Below are 23,242 nucleotides of genomic sequence, written 5' to 3'. Positions count from 1 at the left end.
AGTCAATTAAGAAGCTAATCTCTTTTATTTGAGTCGATAGCTAAGAGAACGTACTCACTAAAACTCTATCTCTGTTTTGCAATGTACCATATAATCAACAAAAAACACATATCAAAGTAGAAAGAATTTGCCTCACTCATAGGTAAATATTCCATAATAACCTTGTTAAATCACACATCTTTTTTGATATATCTGGGTGCAAAACCAACATAAAAATCAAATTTTGGAGCTAAATTTTTTTTTGAAATAATCAATCTAAAGAAACTTCATAGAATTCATAAATAATAAACCAACCAAAATACACATTTTCCACTTTCTTAAACTAAAAATTAAACCAATTTTTTGTAAACAAAATATCATCTTCTAATGATTCATTTCAACATCAGAAACAGTTTAACCCCCCCCCAAGCTACATCAACTATGAACAGATCTAACTTTCCCATTTTACCCTTCCCCTAACTACAAAAGTGAAATTACAACAAAGTCCCTACTAGTCCAAATTAATTACTACAACAACAACATTAGTTTTATACTATTAGTATTACATTCCTGATTCAAGGGTAGGAAAGCCACAAAAAGAGTCAAAACCAAAGCCACCATCAACAACCACCGCAGACGGCTGATGCACGGCGGCGCCACCCACCGCCGGTGGCGGCAGCGGTGGATGCATGAACCCCGAATTGGGGTCCAGCAAAAGAGCTGACGTGTCCAAAGTAGGCAAAAAGCTAACCGGTTGAACCCGGTCCACCGGTCTTCTTGCCTCCGGTTTAACAATAGAAGAATTAACCGGCAACTGTCCAATACCAGTCACCTGCTGTACCATCTGACGGAAACTGTCCACGTCAGCAGTTATGTACGTAGTCGACGCGCGCTTTGAAGCGCGTGGCTTGCGCTTCTTAACAATCTTCTTGCTCATCACTCCTCCTCCAGTACCAGTACCACCACTCTGCTGCTTCATCGATGAAGCAGCGGAGTGATCCGACCCGCCCGAAACTGTCGGGTCTGATGCCGAACTCGAAACTTTAAATGTCGACCCGACTTCTCCAACTGGATTCTGCATCAGTACCTTCGTCAACGTCTCGGTCTCCTTAGCAAAGATATCGGAGAAGCACGTCTCGTTCAACATAGAACGAAAACCCCATTGCTGCTCCATCGCCATCAAGTTATCAGAAAACGCCATATTAATTAAAGTTTTAAACAAACGAATTAGTGTTTTTGTGCAAAATTGAGGTTTGAAGATCACAACATGTTTTACAGAGAATTTTTTTTTTTTGAAGCTTAGAGAGGAAAATGGTTAAAGAGAAAGGGGAATATATATAGTAAGGTAAGGAAGAAGGAAGCGCGTTTCAAGAGGACACGTGTCAGAAGATATTGTACGGAACAGTAATGACTCAATATAGAATAGAGAGTCTGGTTTTAATTTACTTGTACCATTTTGTTTTGACTGTAGAGTGATGAAAAGCATTTATTTTTCTTTGCCTCTTTCATTTTTATTTATTTATTTATTTATGTTATTAAAATAAATGTTCAAAATTAATAGCAGATTCAAAATTTAGCAGTTGTAAATACTCGAAAGATTCAAATATGTATATTAATATTCAATTTTTTAAGATATTACTAAAATTTAAAGCATTCAGTTATATTTTGAATTTACTGAATGCTTTTTCAAACCTTTTATCAATTATTATATAATTATACTTAATCTGCCTCAAATTTAACCGGTGTCGAACACCAAAAAAAAAAAAAATCATAAATACGCCCCTGTTCAAAATACTCTCTCGTATATTTCATTATGTTCAAAATAAATATTCAATGATATTTATTCAAGTTTAACATGCATGTCGAGTCAGTATAGAACAAATATTATTAAACTGAGAAAATAAAATTAGTGCTTTTAAAGGGTAAAACAGTAACATTACATCTATTAGTTATTACTTCTTAACATATATCTAAGTCAACAGGTATTATAGAACTGCACAAATAAAATTAGCACTTTAAAAGGTAATTTTAAGACTCGTCTTTAAGACTCGTTTCAAGGTGGAACACGGACAAAATGTCATGAAGCTTAATTTTGTGAGATTTACTGTATAAATATTTAACATTTTTATCCAAACACGTAACTGCTTATTTTTAAAACAAGTTTCAGCACTTTTTAAAACACTTTTAATTAAGTGATTTTTAAAAGCTATTTTTTCCAGCCTATTCAAACGGGTTCTACATCTATTAGTTATTGCTTCTCAACATGTGCCTAAGTCAATTAAAAACAAGTATTATTAAACTGAAGAAATAAAATTAATATTTTAAAAAGTAGTTTTGAGACTCGTCTTAAAGCTCGTTTCAGGGTGGAACACGAACAAAATATCACGAAACTTAACTTTGTGAGACGATGTAAATATTTAATTACGTCTTAAACACGCCTAATGCCCAACCCTGAAAGGCTCAACTAACAATTCTTACATTATTGGTCAACGTTATTAATCGTCATAATTCTTTAGTAAATGATGGTGCATAGTAGTTTTTTCATTTGGAATATAAGAAAATTAAGAGTAAATACTCCTATCAACTTAATTCTTTTAAGAAATACATGTCGAATTTTGGATCTTCACAGCCAAATTAAAGATTAATGAGATAAAGTTGGATCACATAATAAGTGATAAATCATGATATTAATAATTATATGAGTTACATTAAATATAATTAACCACATTCTTATCAATTTGTATCAATAATCCACTAACCAATACACTTTAATTTTTTAAAATATATAAACACCATCATTTTTTTTGTTAGAATAATACTATTGTGTAAACCACATGGATAAATAAAATAAAATAAAATATATATTTTTTTTTCAGTAAGATCCAAAAAATGGCAAGGTTTGTTTTGACGGTGGAGGCGTGTTAGACGCGTTAACTCGAGTCCAACATCTGGGCATTAACCATTACATGTCTGCTCTTTTGCCGTTTAAACTTTTTTATTTTTTTGTGTGTGTGTGTCTAATCAATTTACGTAGAGGAAATCAATTCTTAAAAAATCCATGAAAGGGTTGTTTTTTGATTGATGCACCAAAATGAAGAAATTACTTTCGTTACAAAATCATGCTTGTCTATTAAAGAAAATTGAATGATCTAATTAAATGAAAAAATTAGAATTGAATTGTACATAACTACATATTTGGTTGTTATTATTTTACTTAAGTAATACTTGCATAAGTAATTTAAGAATTTTCGTATTATGCAGAGATATCAAGTAAAATAAGAATTTAGTACTCATGCAAAACTTTAATGTATAAAGAGACTAATTACCTTATAATTCTGCACCAATATGAGATTCTAACGACCTCACATATCCAAAACTTATTTCGAGATGAATTATATTATGTAAAGCTTAATATAGAGTAAATCAAAAATTGAAATGAATTTGATTTTGATATCATGATATAAAAAAAAAAAAAAAAATCAATATTGGGACAAATACTATATGTTATTTTAAATGTTTTTTGGGTACAAGAATCTCTATTTATGATTAACAATTTCAACACAAATTCAAGTCTATAACAAGAACACCTATGAAGTTGTACAACACCTCCAACACAATATCAAAATGACCTATCCTACAAGTGTGTTATGTTTGTTCTTGCCTCACTTATCCATACGGAGATGTGTTTTTCAATATAAACACATTAAAGCTTCTTTCTCCCATCAATGTGAGAGAATTTCTATTTTGAGCACACTTTTCATTTTAGTGTGGACTCAATTTTTTCCTCCATTTTTTCATTCACACACCTTGAACCCAACACTGCACTCACTAACTCATAAAATAAGAACTGTTATTATATGGAGGCCACTTACCCTCATCTACACCTTTAGTAATCTAACAGTGAGATAATCAACTCATTCCGAGTAATTGAGTAGTGATACAGTAATAACAATAATATATAAGTGAAATTTATGTACGTAGAGAGGTTGTTTCTGAAAAATGCTCGACCCTTTAAAGATGTTGTAAGATTATTTAATATTTGCCTTTTGCAATCTCAATTTTTAAAATATTTAAAACAACTGTCACCTTTTTTACAGGAGCGGATCTAAAATATAGAGTGTCATGTTATTGAGAATCAATAATTTTTATTTAAATTTTACATTTATATTGAGAAATTTAATAAACGTATAAAAAGATTATATATATTTTATTGAAATAATTCAGTAATAAAATCATCTCTTGGTCTGATTGAAATAAAATTTGCTTTAAGACATTACGCCTACTAATTAACACCCTAGTTCTCTGTACATGAAGTGCTATAATATTTGGCTAGTTATTAGCCTTCTGCTTTAATCTTCGACCTCTAAATTTTTGTATCTAAAGTCATATCCTTGATAAGCTGAAACTGTATCATATTGTGCCTAATTACTTCCCTCTCCCTTTCCCCCCCCCTCCCCCCCCCCCCCCCCCCCCCCCCCCTCCGTTCTTTTTTCGAATTACTTTCATCTGTATGGCCAACTTCACACATCCTTATTGGCGCATCCATGCACCTTCTTTTACCTGTCCAAATCATTTCAGTTTCGTTTTTTTTATTTTATTCGCATGGAGGGCAATTCCACCTTATTTTGTATAACTTCGTTCTTAATCATAGCACACTTAGAATATCCACATATTCATTTAAGCATCCTTATATTCGCTAACTTCATTTTATGAACATGGATGATTGAACATTCTTGGTCGGCTAACACTATGCACCAAATAACAATGTCAGTTTAACAATCACTACGTACAGTTTATCATAAAATACCGACACTTTATTATTTTAGCGCAATACTCCAGATACGAGCTTCCATTTTACCATCCCGCTCCAATACGATGTGTGTATATTATTATTTTCAAAATCAATATAATCAAGACGATGAGTAGCCAATAAAGGGGAAACACGTCGTCTAAGATTCTTCCTAATCTCACTTTTAACTTTTGGTTTCACGTGGGCCTGGTGGGCCATTAGGCCCACTTATCTATTGGCTGTGGGCCCAATCATTTGATAGTAACCTTTTTGCGGTGACATCCCGATCCATCCAAATTTCGATTTCCCGTGTGGGCCCAAAAATTTCTTTTTTAAGTACTATATCCTACAAGTTTTTTTTTTAGTGAAAAAATTAATATAAATATACACGTTAACTTATTATATTTACACAAATTTCTATTCTTACAAAATAAGTAATAATAAAAATCTCAATTAATTATGTATATTTATGAAATATATTGGTAGCTAATTACGTATCTTGACAGATTCAAAATTTTAAAAAATATATCGAGAGCTAATTATATATCTTTACAAAGAAAAAAATATATCTTCATTAATTGTATTATGTATTTCGACAGATTAAAAATTAAAAAAAAATTATATCGAAAGCTAATTAAGTATATTTACAAAGCAAAAAATGTATCTCTATTGAATGTATCGGGAGCTAAAATGTATCTTGACATACTCAAAATCGAAATCTTCAGTAATTATGTAAAATATAGATTTTTTTTGTAATTAAACTTCAATCTATCGAAATTTCTGTTGTTACCCTAGTAATCTTTTAGAGAGTAAAATTAAAAGAATTCAAGTATATTGAGTTTGTGTCGAAGGTAATATACCAATCGTTATATTATTCGTGCAGATCGCTAATATAGCAAGTATATTAAAGTTTTATTACCTCGACGGCCCGAAGATAGCAGAGCTGCACGTATCAGTAATGAAGAAACTTTTAAATTGATCGTTCTAGGCTTGTACTCAGCTACCATAGATACAAAGGTCCGTAGGAGGACAACCATCAATATTAGTAAAATTATACGATTTGGATTCAAATTAATCAAACCTCGATATAAATATCCAACGTTAACGAAAATAATATTATTATGTAATAATTAAAAAAAATGAAAAGAATAAAGACAAAATCACTATTCTTGAAGGTTAAATAATTATAAAATAATGTGAACACTCAAAATATAAGTGGGGCGCAAGCAATGACGGCATGCACAGAGGGAATCTGTGACCTATTACTGACGTTAACATAACATGTGGCTTTCTATCAAAAATATTCTTTATGTTTTTAACTTTCAAATATTAAAAATTTACAATTCCATTAATTTAAATTCGAGCAGTTACAGCTTATAGATGATATAATCATTGATAGGAAGGTGTATGTGAAGGAGGCGGATTAATGTATAGGGTTAGGGGGTGAGAGTGCGTCGATAACAGTAAGGGAATGTTCTTTATTTGTGTCTAAAGTTCTTGTTCGTGGTGTTGAGTGTTTTCTGTGGTTTCGAATTTATAGTTTTAGTATTATCCTGTGGATCTAGTATTATCTTGTGGCTAGCGCTGTTAGTTTTATATATATTTATGTTTTGTGTTTGTTATATTTTTATTGGTTCTAAATCAAAAGACTATTGGAAACAGTCTCTCTACTTTATCTGAGGTAATGGTATGGACTACGTACACTCTACCCTCCCCAGACCTCATTAGGTGGAATATGCTCAATATGTTGTTGTTATAGTAAGAACGCTGCAAAATTAAACTATATTAGAAGTAGTTATCATTATACAATGACTACTTTAAATTCATATAGTTGGATATTCATGTTTCATGTATCGAGATAGTTGTTGGGTTCGAAATCGAGATGGCGTCATGCGGAAACTTAAAGTTTGCAAATCAAGACGGTGATAATTCAGATGACAAATAAAAATAATGTTAAAAAGCTTAATATTATATTATTTAGTCAATCTCCCCCTAAACAAAAACTCTTTAAAGACTACATTGTGGATGCTATTGTGTTATGGTATGAGAAGAGGGGTCTTCTATTTATAAATGCACAAAACCTTTCCTCAAAGAAAGAGGTTAGTCAAATATGAAAAAAAATTATATTTTCCTTTAAGGAAAAGTAAAAGTAAAAGTATTTATGGTTACTTTTATTGAAAAAAAATAAAACTTAAATTTGGTAAGAAAATCGGGGTAAAAATCCTAACAATAGTAATATATTATGAGACTAGTTATCTCGCTTTATATGTCGAGAGTGTTATTCCTTATCCCATATATCGATAATTTATAACAATATAAAAAATTATCGTCCACGCACGGTATATGAGTTTAGGCAAAACAATTTTTTAATCTAAAAAATATACAAATTTATATGAAAATATATATTGTTAAATTTAATACTTTCCTTCTTTTCGTTTTATGTAACGCTATAATTTACGTGATACATTCTTTTTTGTTTTTCTTAAAAAAGACTAATATATAGTATATTTATTCAATTGTATATTTTATTCTCAATAAATATATTTTAATCAAACACTTAATATTTGTAATATTATTTAGATTATAAATTTAAAAAGAAATTTTAATTCTTTGACCAATAAAATTTTACTCTACAAATTAAAAGGTGTGAGATAATTGATTTTGATAGCTTTGATAGTTATAGTGAAAGCTCCTTGTTTGTATTCCCATTGATGAGACAATCTTGCCCCCCAATATGTTATACATCTATTATCAAATTAATCCTCTCATTAATTATTTAATAAATAAAGATTATTAAAATCCCGATTATTAATTAAGTATTGATAAATATTAATCGTGAATACTTAATTATTGGTATGTGAGACGAGTTTTTGTCTCATACAGCTCAGAGCTAAGCTAATAAAGGGGATGGACCACTAATCACATCCCACACATAGATCGCCAAATAATATGACAGAAGAACAACTAATATAAAGTTGTACACATCAACTTTCAATCTCTTGAATTAAATTTTACGTAAGATTTTTTTATTTGAAAACTAAAAAAAAAAATAGATTTAACTTGACAAGTTAATTATATTTTATATGTCATTATCAATACAAAATCACGTCAAATCCATCCAAAAGATAAGATATATTTAATTTATATTCAACGAACTAAAAAACAAGAAATAATTTAATGCGTAATGAGAGTAAATTATGTGTCACATATTCAATCAACGTATGATATTAAGGGATTTTAGTGGGCCAATCAACGTATGATATTAAGGGATTTTAGTGGGCCATTAATTGACTTGACAAATTCTTAAAAAGAAAAAAACAATAATAAAAGAAGTAAACTCTAGTATAGACCGCCAAATATTATTTTAAATTTCTAAAATTCAAATTCTATCAACCTGTCTATTTTATCTTTAAAAATTAAAAGATAATCACTTATCTCGTAATGCCACGTTGCCTCATCATTAAATAATGACAGCACTGAGGTGAGACTGTTGTTTTCGATAGATCTTCATCTTTAAAAAATTATTTTTCTGAACTTCTATTTAGAAAAAATACAAATATAAAAAGATGATGAAATTATTAAAGGAAAAAAAGTACCGGCATCGATAGTAAAAATAACTAAAGTAAAAAAAATAAAAAATAACAGTAGTAATAAAATCGAAGTATAAGATAATGCTAGCATAATAATACAGTAATAATATTGATATAGGAACCGTTAGGTGCTCCACACTAGAAACTTGCTTTGCTACTACGATGGAAAAAATGCTCGACTACCTACTTTATGTCTACTTTAATCTTAGACGATCTCTGTTCTCTCCTATCTAACTAGGGTAACATCCTCAATGAGTCGAAGATGTGTAATGTCTTATCTAATTACCTCTTTCAATTCTTATTCATTTTACCTCTATTGTTCCTCAAATTTATAACCGCCAAGGTGTCAAACTCTCACTTTTTCACTGAAGCATCTGTGCTCTTCCTCTTCACATGCTAATTACAAAAACCTTGCTTTGCTACTACAATGAGAAAAAAATGCTTGACTACCTACTGTATGTCTATCTTAATCTTCGACAACCACGACCTCCATTCTCACATATCTTACTAGGATAATATTCTTGGTGAGTCGAAGATGTGTAATGTCCTATCTAATTACCTTTTTTTCAATTTTTTTTCATTAGACCTCTATTTTTTCTTAAATCTATGACCGTCGAGGTGTCAACTCTCACACTTCTTAACTGAAGCATCTGTGTGTTTCTTTTTCACATACAATTACAAGAACCTTGCTTTTGTTACTACGATGAGAAAAAATGCTTGACTACCTACTCTATGTCTACTTTAATCTTCGACGACCTCCATATATTCTCTCCTATCTAACTAGGGTAATATCCTCAATGAGTCGAAGATGTGTAATGTCCTATCTAATTACGTCTTTTCAATTCTTTTTCATTTTACCTGTATTGTATTTTTCTTCAGATATACGACCGTCAAGGTGTCAACTCTCACACCTCTAAACTGAAGCATCTATGCTCTTTCTCTTCACATGTTCGAACATCTCAATTTCATTTCCTCTATTTGTCTATTGCTTGACTACCTACTCTCTGTCGACTTTAATCTTCGACAACCTCCATTCTCTCCTATCTAACAAGGGTAATATCTTCGGTGAGTTAAAGATGTGTAATGTCCTATCTAATTACCTCTTTTCAATTCTTTTTCATTTTTCCTCTATTTTTCTTCAGATGTACGATCGCCAAGGTGTCAACTCTTACACTTGTTAACTAACTGAAGCATCCGTGCTCTTCCTCTTCACAAACTTGAACATCTCTATTTTGCTTTCTTCGTCTTGTCTATTGCTTGACTACCTACTCTATGTCTACTTTAATCTTTGACGACCTCCATTCTCTCCTATCTAACAATGGTAATACCCTCGGTGAGTCAAAAATGTGTAATGTCCTATCTAATCACCTCTTTTCAATTCTTTTTGTTCTACCTCTATCTCTCCTCAAATCTATGACCGCTAAGGTACCAACTTTCTCACCTCTTCACTGGGACGTTTATGCTCTTCCTCTTCACATACTCGAACATATCAATCTCGCTTCCCGCATCTTGTTTATTGCATAAGCTACTTCCATATTACCCTATAAAAAATTATCACCAATTCAAACATCAACTAGTTTTATTAATCAATATAGGGGCCAATATAATAAACTTTTTCAAATAAATAAAGAAACTAAAGTGGGCCCCTAAAGTTCCTTTAATGCAAACCAACCCCAAACCAAATGTAGTCCAACTTATTATTGGCCCACAAATTTTTTGTTGTTAAGTTTTTAGTAAAGTAAAATTCTCTTTTCGACCACCCAAATAAGGAAAAAACTTACATTTATATAAATTTTTTAAAAATATTATTTTCCAAAGTAATTAAAAAAAATGAAAAATATAATTCTCCACTTACTTGGAAACTTCCTAGTGACTTGTCCAAAAAGTTTGAATTGAAAAATCTCATACTCTGCAATAAATTGCTAAAGACGTATTATGCAAAACTTTTGTTTTCTTTTTTTGTGGGGCTAGGATCTAGATAGTGACATATTAATGAAAAATAATAATTATAAAATATTATGCATGTTATTATAATTTTTTATGAAATTTATTTATGTGATTTGAATTATCGATCGATAGAAATTATCGAAAAATGAATCAATTATTGATAATTTACTTTGAATAACTTTACACGTATGCGTGTGAAGTTAGTTTTGATAAAGTTGAAATCCAAACACAATGTCAGAAGTTTTATATGGGTGAAGGTCAGGTACTTATGATCGAAGTTTGATCATTTTTGCATGATCTATCAGATTTGGGCTGAAAATCGAACCAAAAAAAAAAAATCGCTCATATATAGCTTCAACATTTCATCTAAAATTTATTTTTTCAAATCAACGTCAAACACTACATAATTTGAAAATTGATTATATGTTAATAATAATGTCAAACAGGACGTTCCATGAAATTTATACGTAATAGGTACGGTCTATAAAGTAGATTATTTAATAGAACAACCCTATAAATAGACTTGTTCCAATAATAATTTTCCAACACATCGAAATAGATTAGAAAATATCTTCTTAATTATAAAGCACTATGATTTACTTATTAATTAAGATATTTGATTGGAAATCATAGTGACAAATTGAAAAAGACAACCTTAAATTTTAGCATTTTATAATATTTTCAGCCTGTCATAAAAGCAGCCGTAATCAATTGCCTAATTATGCTTATTGATTTTACACACATTAATTTTTTCTGTATCGTTTTAATTTTATTCGATATCGATAGAGACTCATAAATAGGAATATTGACAAAGTCTACTCCTATTTAATTATTCTATTTTATTTTATAAAATTTAAAATTAAGAAAGTAGAAAGTGACTATTCATTCTTGTACGTTGTCAATTTCTCTTAGTATTATTTTTTTAAACGTCATCTTGTCACCATCTTGGTATTTTCTCAATTATAAGTAAGCAAAAGATCAATTAATTAATAAATTTTAGTCTAAGTCAAGTAGTCAAATCAATTTTCCATTAATGCTATATTTTCATGGAAAATTTAAGCCTCTTATTTATTTAATTTGTGAACAATTTTAAGTCAAACACAATTCTTATTGTGGCTTACATTAGTCTTCTTAATTCTAGCATAAATTAATATTTGGAGAAAATATTGTAACATAAATCAAAATGATTGTTAGTAGTATTAATTGCCACAAAGAAATAAAGTGTTCATATATTGTCAATGGAACTCATTTTATATATAGTCATTTTACATAAAAAAAAAATCATTTTGATCAGTAATTTTGATATTTTGATCTGACATTTATATAAGTCCAACTAGATTTAATTAATCCCAACATAGAATTATGGACAAACAATATAAACCCGATAGTTTGGAGTTTAATTATAAAAAAATTTGATATTTTACATAATTATTAAAAATCTCAATTTTGGGTCTATTGAGATACATAATTAGCTCTCCATACATCCAACGAAGATATATTTTTTTCTTGTAAAAATACACAATTAGCTTCTAATACATATTTTTCGATTTTGGATCTGTCGAGAAACATAATACCTCCAACGAAAATACATTTTTCCTTGTAAAGATACCTAATTAGCTCCCGATATATTTTTTCAATTTTGAATTCGTCGAGATATATTATTAGCTCCCCAATACATCCAATGAAGATAAATGATTTATTGAGATTTTTATAATTACTTTGTAAGCGTAGAAATTTATATAAATTTAATAAGTTAAGATAATTTTTCCTAGAATTATTCACACTCGTCTCTATATAACCTCTTTTACATACCATTACTTAAAATTTTGTGTGTATTTGGCAAAACAAATTCTTACAACACTTTCGAAATTGTGCAATTTATTTGAAACGTAGTGTAAGTTCAAGAAGGTGTTAATCTATAAAAAAATTAATTAGGAAAACTTTATTTTTTAACTATATAGTTTTAATTATACATTTTCTTTTCTTTTATTTGGCCTTTAAAAGTTAAGCGTGCAAAATTAATAAATTGTCATCTAAAACTTCTTTAATATCCGATTAGATTCCCTTTTGCTTTTTCTTTAAACTTTTTTTTTCTTTGGGATCGGTGAAACTTTATACTAATAATGATACGTTTTAATAGAATGATTACATGAATCATTATTACCAAATATTATAAGTAATAATAGATAGAGTGGTAAATACTCGTACATTTTTAATCAGAACTCTTAATCGAGTTTGTAATAGTAGGGATGAGTGTTTTATTTATATTTTTAGTTTCTTGTTTGTAATGTTCTGATGATGCTTGTAATTTTGAATAAATAGTTTATAGTATTACTCCATCGGTGTCTTGTTTCTTTTATTATGTAGCAGTGTGTTATTTCATTTTGTTGTTTACTTTTACATTTTTTCTGTTTGTTATACCGTTATCTGTCTTGAGCTGGAGGCCTATAGAAATTAGGAAACAACTTCTCTATTTCATCTGAGATAGTGTATGAACTGTATGCGTACACTTTACTCTCCTCCAGACCCCTTTTTATGAGAATACACTGAATATATTTTGTATATTATTAGTATATCTTTATCTATTATAATATATTGCTCTATTATTTACTCATAGACTTACAATAGGCAAAATTAACTACTATTATATTACATAAATCACTTTCAAAGGATGAAAAAAAGAAGGGTTTATAAAAGAGAAAAATTGGTTTTGGATAAAAAGGAAAAAGAATTAATATGATTGCTCAAGGTATCCCTTTGTCTCAAGAAAAGCATAAAGTGTTAAAAAAAAATTTCAAAGAAAATTCTCCACCTCCCTTTATATCCCAACCCCATCCCATTTGATAGGTTGCCCACATAAAATAAAAAAATGTTTACGCGATCAAATAACAATTCATTCATTGTGTAGCAAGTCGAGTTAAAGCAAGGATGAAATTGCAATAATATTGTACCCAATCATCTCGATGCATGAACCGTTAAAAAGTATTATATCAGTGAGTGTCAGCACATTTAGAGTCGACCGGACTTTGATTATCCTCTGCAGAATAATATCGTTAGCTTGAAAGGCTAGAGTTTACATATAGTTGACGTTGATCTATTATATTTAATGTCTCTAATTCATTTCCTTGGCATATATAATTGAACCAATTAAGTTGTTTAGTTATTCAACCGAATAAAATGAATTGTGCAATTGGAAAAAGAAATTCTTAAAATACTCTTTCAAAATTGTGCAATTTATTTGAAAAATGATGTAAGTTCAAATAGAGCGTTAACTTATAAAAAAAAAATATTTGGAAAACTTTATATTATTATATTGTTGTAATTGTATCTTCTTCTTTTTTTTCTTTATTCGGCCATTTAAAGTTAAGCGTGCAAAATTATATATTTGCCCTCTAAAAACTTTTAAATCTAATTAGATTAGATTCTCCTTTGCTTTTTTTCTTTAAACTTTTTATTGCTTAGGGATCGATGAGACTTTATAATAATGATGATACGATTTAATGGAACAATGATTCAATGTGAACACAAATCCAAATTCTTAGTCAAAATTTATGTAATTTGACCATCGAGAAGCAAAACATGAATGTTAGCTAATTTAAAGATTATAACAACTCGATTTACAAAGCATCTCTCGTTTAATGCATGTTCGATTTGCAATTTAGAAACTCGTATTGCTAATATATATATATAAGTTATAAGGGAATTGATGTATTATGTTAGAGTAAAGCATCTAGTACCCCTGAACTATGACCAAATTTGCTACGACACACTCCAACTTCACAGGGGTCCTATTGCCCCTGAACTTAATTTTAATGTATTTTGGTCATTCTTTTTAACTGATGTGACGCCTTTTTAGATGACGTGGACCCCATTTTTATGTAATAAAGGTGTCATGTCAGCACAAAAGAATGACAAAAATACGCTAAAACTAAGTTCAGTGGTAATACGACCCACGCGAAGTTAGAATTGTGTCGTAACAACTTTGACGATAGTTAGAGGGAGTGCTGAATGCTTATCTCATTATGTTATGCAAAGTAGAAAATAGAATAAGTAACATTTGCATAACTAATTTCCACACATAAATAGTTCAAAACCAATAACCAAATTATTGGATAACCTGGTAACCATATAGTAAGTCAAAGTTATTTGCCCTGGGAAATGCTTGCTATAAATCACTTAACTATATGATTAACAATAAGATTTGTATACACAAATCTTATCTTTCATTAATTAATTTGGTGTAAATAAATATTTTTCACTAGTTCCCTTGTTACAATAACTACAACAAATTAGATGGATAACTAAAATCCAAAGATATAGGGCTTGCATCAACCAACACTAATTTCAATCTGATATCAAATGGAACAAAACGGGACATCACACTGTTAGATAATAAAGTAAACAAGACACTCATAAGGTAATACTATAAACTAGCTATTCGAAATCATAGACATCACCATAACACCACGAACAAGAGACAACAAGGAACTACCAGCACAGATACAAACAAAACACTCTTCTCTACTATTACGGACGTACTCCTACCTACTAATCCTCTATCCTAATCTACGCCCTCCACAACTTTCGGGTCATGTCCTCCATAAGCTGTAACTGCTCCATGTCATGCCTAATCACCTCCCTCCAATATTTCTTCGACCTACATCTGCCCCGTCTAAGATCATCCATAGTCATACTCTCACACCTCATACTGGAGCATCTGTTCCCCTCCTCATCACCTGTCCGAACCATCGCAACCTTACTTTTCTCATCTTGTACTTCACCGAAGCCACTGCCACATTCTCCCGAATAATCTCATTTCTAACCCCATCCCTCCTGATAAGTCCACACATCCATCGCAACATCCACATCCCGCCAGCTTCAACTTTTGGATGTGGGAGTTCTTACTAGCCAACATTCCTCTCCACAGAACATAGCCGATCGGACTTGAAACTTGATAAATATAATCAAAAAGCATCCACTTTCTAATGCCTTGATAAATGTAGAAAATTTCCTCGAAATACTCGAATAATGTTACATGGTTTCTTGAGACATCTTGGAGAAAAATACCCTACTTAAAACAAGGAACAACTCCAGCATCTACAGTGCTAGAATAACTTTGACAAGTGAAACTCCGGCACAATGTGGAGTATGTTGTTGAAAGTGTCCCAACTTCAGCAATAAATAAACCATCCGCTTCGCCGGTTTTTCTTGGTTTCTCACCCAGTGTCTGTATCTGCATTGGAGAGCTTCACTTGATCAGCATTCGCGCTGAAAATCCCACGTTCGGGGATAAAGTGTCCCCTCAAAAACACCATCGGCTTGCGTGTTGAAAGCAGCGTTGGTCATACTAGCGCAAAAATTCAACATGACCAGCAATATCCCTGCACAGCATCTTTGCCTCACCTGCCAACTTCAAGCTTCTTGAAATGACAAGTCCTGTTCTTTTGTGTGTTGATGTTGGTTTATAGGCTTTGACACCCTCTTCATTTCCCATTAAAAGAGCTTCTCTAGCAGGAACCACATTTTCCCACCAAAATTCCCATAAAATTCCATGCATCAACTCCCAGTAACTCCGCTCTCTGTAGACACGGAATATTGTGCTCCCGTTTGGTGTCCAACAATACACATCAACCCAATCTCTGTCCATGATTTCCATTTGCCCTTGCACCTGAGGCATGTAGTAGAATGGCATCGTTGACCACGGGAGACCTTTTTCTGGTTTTCCTTTGTTGTATGGGCATTTCACTTCCAGGATCCCACCTCCAGGCAAGCTTCCAAGAAGACCATCCGGAGAGGCACCAACCCAACCAAATCGCTCATCTGAATGGACTGCGAACCCGAGTGAGCTCACGTCGCGGCCAGTGATGCTTTTGTAGCGCTCTATGGCTACTGCTTCCATGAGAACACCCCAATCCATGGCACACCTGCTCGGAGATGGTAGTAGTAATTGGACATCTGGAGCAAATACCTTCTCATGCCAGAGCTCATATCGTCGATTCCCTTTCCAGAATCCCAAAGCAGCGCTGAAGGTGCTTGTAGTCAATTTGTCCTTGCGAAGGGCAAACCACTCATCAGAACGTTGTGGAGCATCAGATTGGGTTAGGCAGGCCATTGAAACTAGTGAAGGTGGAGGATAACTGAGAGGAAAGCTTGGAGAGATACATGGTGCTGCCAAAGTTGAGAAGTTCCTCAAGAAGACAATACTATGGTAGCTACGTGGAACAGCTGCTTTTGGAATGCTGCTGAATCTAGAAATACATGCATTACTCATAGTTGACGGCTAACTATTCGTGTAGTTCCAATCCTGCAAATCAATAAATATAACCATGAAACACAAATAGGATAACCGCTTGCTGGGCAGAGCAAATTTGGAATGTAGATCAACGATCAGGAAAATGGTAAAGTCGAGAGACGAGAATTTATCGAGAGGGCCGAGACAAATTCATAGAACATTTTGGCCTACAGTGGGCTCTAGGTAAAATTCATGGAACTAAAGAATAGTTTGATTACTATATGAGAGGGTACCATGTGTTACTTTAAGGAAGGGAATGACTTGCAAGTCTAGACACGTTTTCTTGCTTCAATCGACTTAAGAGAAAAATGAACAACTTAATTATCTTTATCAGAGCTCTATCCCATGCATCTTATGGAAATCAACAGATGCCGTTAATATCATATGGAACTTCTGATAGCTGTATAGAGTAATATAATGTACTATCAACTATGATTTCAAGATCTTGGAAATTTGACATTGCAGTTTTGCTGGTATTCACTGGATGAATCTAGGTTGTGATGCAATTTTGTGTTTTAGTAAAACTTTGTTTTCACTGGATTACGCGCTTCCTCATTCCACTCTATCGTTTGGTTTGTTATGTTTGGATAGAAGTAGTGAAAAGGGATAAGAGTTCCAAAGATTTTTACGCAGTTATTACATCAACCTCTTTTCCCTCCTCCTTTTTTTTCTTTCAATTAGGCCTTTCCAGTCCGAAACGAGTTAGTGTGTCCTTCTCATGTTTCTTCAGACAGATCATAAATTTGGGCAAGGTTATAAGAATCAACTGCTCAATATCATACTTCACTTTCATAAGGTCCGATGTTTTCCTTCTTTTACTTTTTATGTTTTCCTGGTAATGCAGCGAAGAATTGATAAGTTTTATCTGGAATTATGTCTTTCAATACCCTTCATAGATAAATTTGATTCGTCAAAAGTATGCTCTCACTAAAACCTTCCTCCTCCCTGTCTAAGGCTCATTTATTCTCTCCAAGAGCACCACAATTCTTGAAATTTACATTTCACATGGTAGTTTATCCCGACAGATGGAGCACGATGATTCCTTTATATAAGAACAAAGGTGACGTTCAGAGTTGCAACAACTACCATTGTATTAAGTTGTTGAGTCACACGATGAAGATTTGGGAGAGGGTGGTGGAACGGAGGTTGAGAAAGATAGTGCCTATTTCGGAGAATCAATTTGGATTTATGCTTGGTCGCACAACGACTGAGGCAATTCACCTAGTGAGGAGGCTGGTAGAACAGTATAGAGAGAGGAAGAGAGATCTGCACATGGTGTTTATCGACTTGGAAAAGACTTATGACAAGGTCCCTAGGGAGGTTCTGTAGAGATGCTTGGAGGCGAGAGGGATCCTGTGGCGTACATTCGGTCGATTAAGGACATGTATGAGGGGGTGAAGACCCTGGTAAGGACGGTGGGAGGGGACTCCAAGCATTTTTCGGTCTTAACAGGGCCGCACCAGGGTTCGACTCTTAGTCCGTTTTTATTCGCCTTGGTGATGGATGTGTTAACGCGTGATATACAAGGGAAGGTTCCCTGGTGTATGTTTTTTGCAGATGATGTAGTTTTGATTGATGAGTCGCGCCGAGGTGTTAATAATAAGTTGGAGGTTTGGAGACAGACCTTGGAATCTAAAGGATTCAGGTTGAGTAGGACCAAAATAGAGTACTTGGAGTGCAAGTTTAGTGATGCGAGACAAGTAGACGAGGTAGTGGTGAAGTTAGAGTCACAGGCTATTTGTAAGAGAGATAGTTTTAGGTATCTTGGGTCTATGATACAGGGGAATGGTGAGGTTGATGAGGATGTCTCCCACCGTATTGGGGCAGGTTGGATGAAATGAAGGCTTGCCTCAGGAATTTTGAGCGATAAGAAGGTGCTTCTTAAGCTTAAAGGTAAATTTTATAGAGCTACGGTCCGGCCGGCCATGTTATATGAGGCTGAGTGCTGGCCGGTTAAGAGTTCTCACGTCCAAAGGTTGAAGGTGGCGGAAATGAGAATGTTGCGTTGGATGTGTGGATTTACGAAGGCTGACAGGGTCAGGAATGAGACTATTCGGGAGAAGGTGGGAGTGGTCTCGGTAGAGGATAAGTTGTGGGAAGTAAGGTTGAGATGGTTTGGCTATGTCATGAGAAGGGGCACGGATGCCCAGTTGTGTGAGAGGTTGGCCTTGGAGGGTTTCAAGCGGGGTAGGGGTAGACCTAAGTTGTACTGTAGAGGAGTGATTAGACGTGACATGGAACAGTTACAGCTTATTGAGGATATGACCCTCGATAGAAAGGTTTGGAAGAAGAGTATTAAGCTAGAGGGCTAAGGAGTGGGGTTGAGTCATAGTCTGTAGATAGGAGGGTTAAGGGTAGCTTGGTTGGTAGCTCTAGGTTTGAGGGACGGAGGGTCCTTGGTGGGTTAACTATACTTCTTGTTTGTGAATGTTGATTCTTTGTTACTTTAACATAATGCTTGCCTTTTGGTTAATTATATTTTATTTTTGTGGATGTTGGTGCTATGTTATTTTATCATTTTGCTTGCCTGTTGGTCTACAATCCTTGGTCCTGAGCCGGGGGTCTATCGGAAACAGCCTCTCTACCCCCGTCGGGGTAGTGGTATGGATTGCGTACATTTTACCCTCCCCAAACCCCACTATGTGGGAATATACTGGGTATGTTGTTGTTGTTGTAGTTTATCCCGATAGAATGTCTTCAAGGTCTTCAACTTCATATAATCCTCTTGAACAACAACTAATTTTCTATCTAACCCAGAATGACAATTAAATAAAGTTAACTTATATACCAAAATCATTTTTTACAAGTTCCTGGAAATCACCCAAGGTGCTTCTGAAAGGACGACTCTACTCAAAAAGTCATGTATGATTTGCTAATCAGAAGGCTCATTATTACTCAATGGATGGAATGATGAAACTTGTTATCTAGACAAAGCTCAACACCTAGTCATTTCACTTGTCTTCCATTGGTTGTTGCTTGGTATAATCATAAGAACCAAGATTTGACATGTAGCAAATTCACAGTTTAATCTTTCAGCATAAGCCAATCCAAATGTAAACAACGAGAAAAAATGGGCATAGAGGGCAGTCCGGTGCATTAAGCTCCCGCTATGCACAGGTCTGAAAAATAGCTGGACCACAAGGGTCTATCGTCCACAGCCTTACCCTGCATTTGTGCAAGAGGCTGTTTCCACGGATTGAACTTCTGACCTCCTAGTCACGCGGCAGCAACTTTGCCAGTTATGCCAAGGCTCTCCTTCTATGAGAAATTATAGACATAACACACACATTCACCAGAATACTAAGCATACTCCTAATAATTTCCCAAGCAACAAAGCAATGCAACAAATTTACATGAACTATAGAGTTATTCTCAAAAACTTATAATTAAAGGACACTTTTGAAAACATCCAATGCAACTCGCAACACCTAAAAGGCTAGAACAGAAGAACATTGTGAAATCATAACGATTATCGTGCACTTCCGACTGCCAATATTGTCTCATATAAGTATATAATGTACCTTATATATGAGGAAATTGTAGATCACCTATGAAAAAGGAAAAAGCAAAACAACAAATGATTATTCTGATGTCTCAAACATATAATATAACACCTCGGTATCAGTGTGCACAGCACTTTGTAGCAAGTCAGAACATGCATGTAGTTCGTACCTATTTCTTATGGGAGTCTGACATGTTCCAATTGATTACTTGGATCATTAGAGTGTACGATTATAGAGGCCTACTCTTCCATGCATAAACCTTCGGTTTTGAGAGAGGGCTGGATCCAGCTTTAAACCTCACTTTGAGAGGGTGCTGCAGAAATGAATTTTCAGATTATATTGAATTCAATTGAATGGAAAACCAGCAATTGAGAATTTCAAGAACCTTTCTGATTTTAGCCTTATCTGTGCGATTTGAAAACTAGTATTAATTGTTTGTGTCCTTCAACTATTATGGTTTAGAATATTTATCAGAGAAAAATAGTAAACACCATCCATACCTCTATCCTCTTCTAGTTCCCAATCATCAATAAAACGCTTCCAAATGGTAATGGATTTTATTTCCTTTTGTAAGCAATAGATTGAGTTAAAAAACTGTAGTACCAACAATTTGCCTGAGTCTCAAATTCTCTGGTATTGGAAGGAGTATTGCGCTCAATATATTTCAGCTCGAATCCTGCATGAAGAAAACTCAAGATTACTACTTAAACAATAGATTTGTTACTCTACTTGTGTAAATACCCATGCACGAAACAGTAGCCTCTAATCGACCTACCAAATCAGAGAGCAAACACATAATTGACAACGAGTTTTTTATGACAAATCTTGACCAGATTTCTGTTCTTATGTGTCTTTGCTGGTTTGACAACCGTATGGAAAAGCGGAGATAATTCTTTATTATATTAGCTAATTTCACTTCCCATCCATTTCCTAAATATCTACTCTTTGAACTTCAGTCAGTGAGATCAAGTTAAGCACTGAAAAACAACTTCTGAAAGTGGATTTCCAAAGTTATCACTAACAAAGATATAAAAAACAGATCTTTAGCAAAATAATTCATATTACAATTTACAAGAAATGTAAGCTAATATATACCTATTCAAAATGAGAAGAAAAGTAAAAGATTTATTCGGAATGGAAAACATGTGGTTCCATCTCTGGTCTCTCTTTCTTTCATCAAGACCTATGATACACTGTGCTTCAGACTAAGTTGCTTGGACTCTCCAAATATGTTGCCGCACATGAGTCGGATCCTTCAAAAATACACTATTTTTGGAAGGTCTGACCCACACCCATCGACATTATTGAAGAGTCCAAGCAACATAGGCTTCAGAAGCACGGGCAGAGCTAGAGTGTAGTAGCTTTGGTCCAAATTCTGTACTTGTCTTAGGGAAATCCTAGTGTACAACTTTTTTTTTGATAACCGTGGTGGTGTCTTGGCCAGCTTGCAAGCACCTCAACTAATTCCACGGGCCACCTCCCACCAACAGATAGCAAGTAACTCTGTCCACCAAGGCTAGGATAGATAGAAAGAAATCACCTAGTGGTTTTTGTATCCTAATGTACAATTTATTAATTTATAACCCAGTAGCTTAAAAAGAAACTAGGATCCCGAACTCATAAGCTTAAAATACTAGCTCCGTCTTAGAAGGCATTTCAACAATTTTCAGAAAATCAAAACAATAGAACAGAAAGCATAATATGAGAAACTAAAGGAACAACATGTCCTGCAATTGTAAATCCCGGAAGAACTTGTACAGAAAAATCCAGCTACATTATTACTTCCTTTCCCTAAAATCTAAGTTTAAGAAAGACAATAGTAAAACAGCTGATTAGGCATTCTTAAGGTCTCAAAGATTCAGAAAAAGGGCAGCCCCGTGCACTAAGCTCCCTCTACCAGTGGGTTCCCATTAAGACCGGACCACAAGGGTCTACTGTAGCTGCATTTCTTGGTCACAGCCCCGTGCACTAAGCTCCACTATGAGTGGGGGGCGGGTAAGAGCCGGGCCACAAGGGTCTGGTCTATTGTAGCTGCATTTCTTGGTCACATGAAAACGACTTTATCAATTGCACCAAATCTGGACTTCTTAAACAGTCACATACCCACAACATAAAAACACCATATTTCAACTTCAAACATCAAATAAAACTCCCAAAATTTGAACTTTTCTTCAACTTCCAAACTTCACATACTAGTTTCTTTATCAACTAACACACCATTCATGTCCAAACACCTTCTAAAATGCTAGACTTCTTAAAGATTCAGATACACACAAAACAAAAACACCATGTTTCAACTTCCAAACTTCACATACTAGTTTCTTTATCAAATAACACTCCATTCATGTCCAACCAACTTCTAAAATTCCTAGAAAAAAATGAAACACTAACAACCAGAAGCAAATAAACTTGTAATAAAATTTACAAAATAAAAATGGATAAAGCAAATAGGAAAAAAAATACCCAAAACAAGAATGCTTACCAATGAATAAATGGAAGAGCTTCAGAAGAATTAAGGGAGCCAAGGGTTTGGGGGAACAAGAAGAAGAAAAGGTACATATATGAAAATAAATTATTATTATCCCAATAAATCTTGACCCCTCAATTTTTTATTTATCTCTAAAAAAAATGACTTGCACATCGCAAAAAACTTCAATTATATGTGTAGTTTATTAAATTAATTTTATTAATTAAATTTTAAAATATTAAATTATGTTATTATTATTTTATTTTTCTGTAGGTATTTAATAACAATGAAGTATAGAAAAGAATAATAAAATTCTCTTTAATTTATAAAAATGAATAAGTAAATTTAAGTTTCTACTTTTTATTATATGAGTCAAGTAAATAAAATGGATAAAGCATGTATTATTACATATATTTGGTAAATGGATAGATTATGTTACAGTTTACGGAATACACAATCCTTGATAGGAATATGGAGGATTTGAATTAAGTTTGAGGGTTAGTGGATAGAAACTCGATTGTGATAGTGGGGATGTGTGCTTGATTTTATTTGCGACTGGAGCTTCTTGTTCGTAGTATTTTAGTGACGTATATGATTTTATAGTATTACATTGTGGGTGTCTTGTTTTCTTTATTATCTAGCAGTGTGTCATAGTTCTGTTGTGTGCTTTCATAT

General features: G+C 33.2%; 2 protein-coding genes across 3 annotated transcripts; both read right to left on the bottom strand.

Annotated features, from left to right (window-relative positions):
• Positions 1–256: 256 nt before the first annotated feature.
• On the bottom strand, positions 257–1,293 carry LOC107843755 (calmodulin-binding protein 25). Its single transcript, XM_016688142.2, has one exon. It carries the CDS (start codon positions 1,178–1,180, stop codon positions 542–544), a length of 639 nt encoding a protein of 212 aa, XP_016543628.1. The 5' UTR covers positions 1,181–1,293; the 3' UTR covers positions 257–541.
• Positions 1,294–14,667: 13,374 nt separating this feature from the next.
• LOC107843754 lies at positions 14,668–22,725 on the bottom strand. Of its 2 annotated transcripts, XM_016688141.2 has the most exons (5): positions 22,583–22,680; positions 20,601–20,776; positions 20,270–20,413; positions 20,119–20,145; positions 14,668–16,609 (listed from the first exon to the last, which is right to left on the bottom strand). In XM_016688141.2, the coding sequence occupies exon 5, from the start codon at positions 16,574–16,576 to the stop codon at positions 15,653–15,655; it is 924 nt and encodes a 307-aa protein (XP_016543627.1). In that variant the 5' UTR covers positions 16,577–16,609; positions 20,119–20,145; positions 20,270–20,413; positions 20,601–20,776; positions 22,583–22,680; the 3' UTR covers positions 14,668–15,652. The 2 variants fall into 2 exon arrangements, with proteins under 2 accessions (XP_016543627.1, XP_016543626.1); XM_016688140.2 differs by lacking the exon at positions 20,119–20,145 and having other exon boundaries at positions 22,583–22,725.
• Positions 22,726–23,242: the final 517 nt, after the last annotated feature.

Source organism: Capsicum annuum, chromosome 10, assembly GCF_002878395.1.
Source record: "Capsicum annuum cultivar UCD-10X-F1 chromosome 10, UCD10Xv1.1, whole genome shotgun sequence".
NCBI classification, from domain to species: domain Eukaryota; kingdom Viridiplantae; phylum Streptophyta; class Magnoliopsida; order Solanales; family Solanaceae; genus Capsicum; species Capsicum annuum.
The sequence above is the reverse complement of the archived record's forward strand: the minus strand, read 5'-3'. Positions and strand labels throughout refer to the sequence as shown.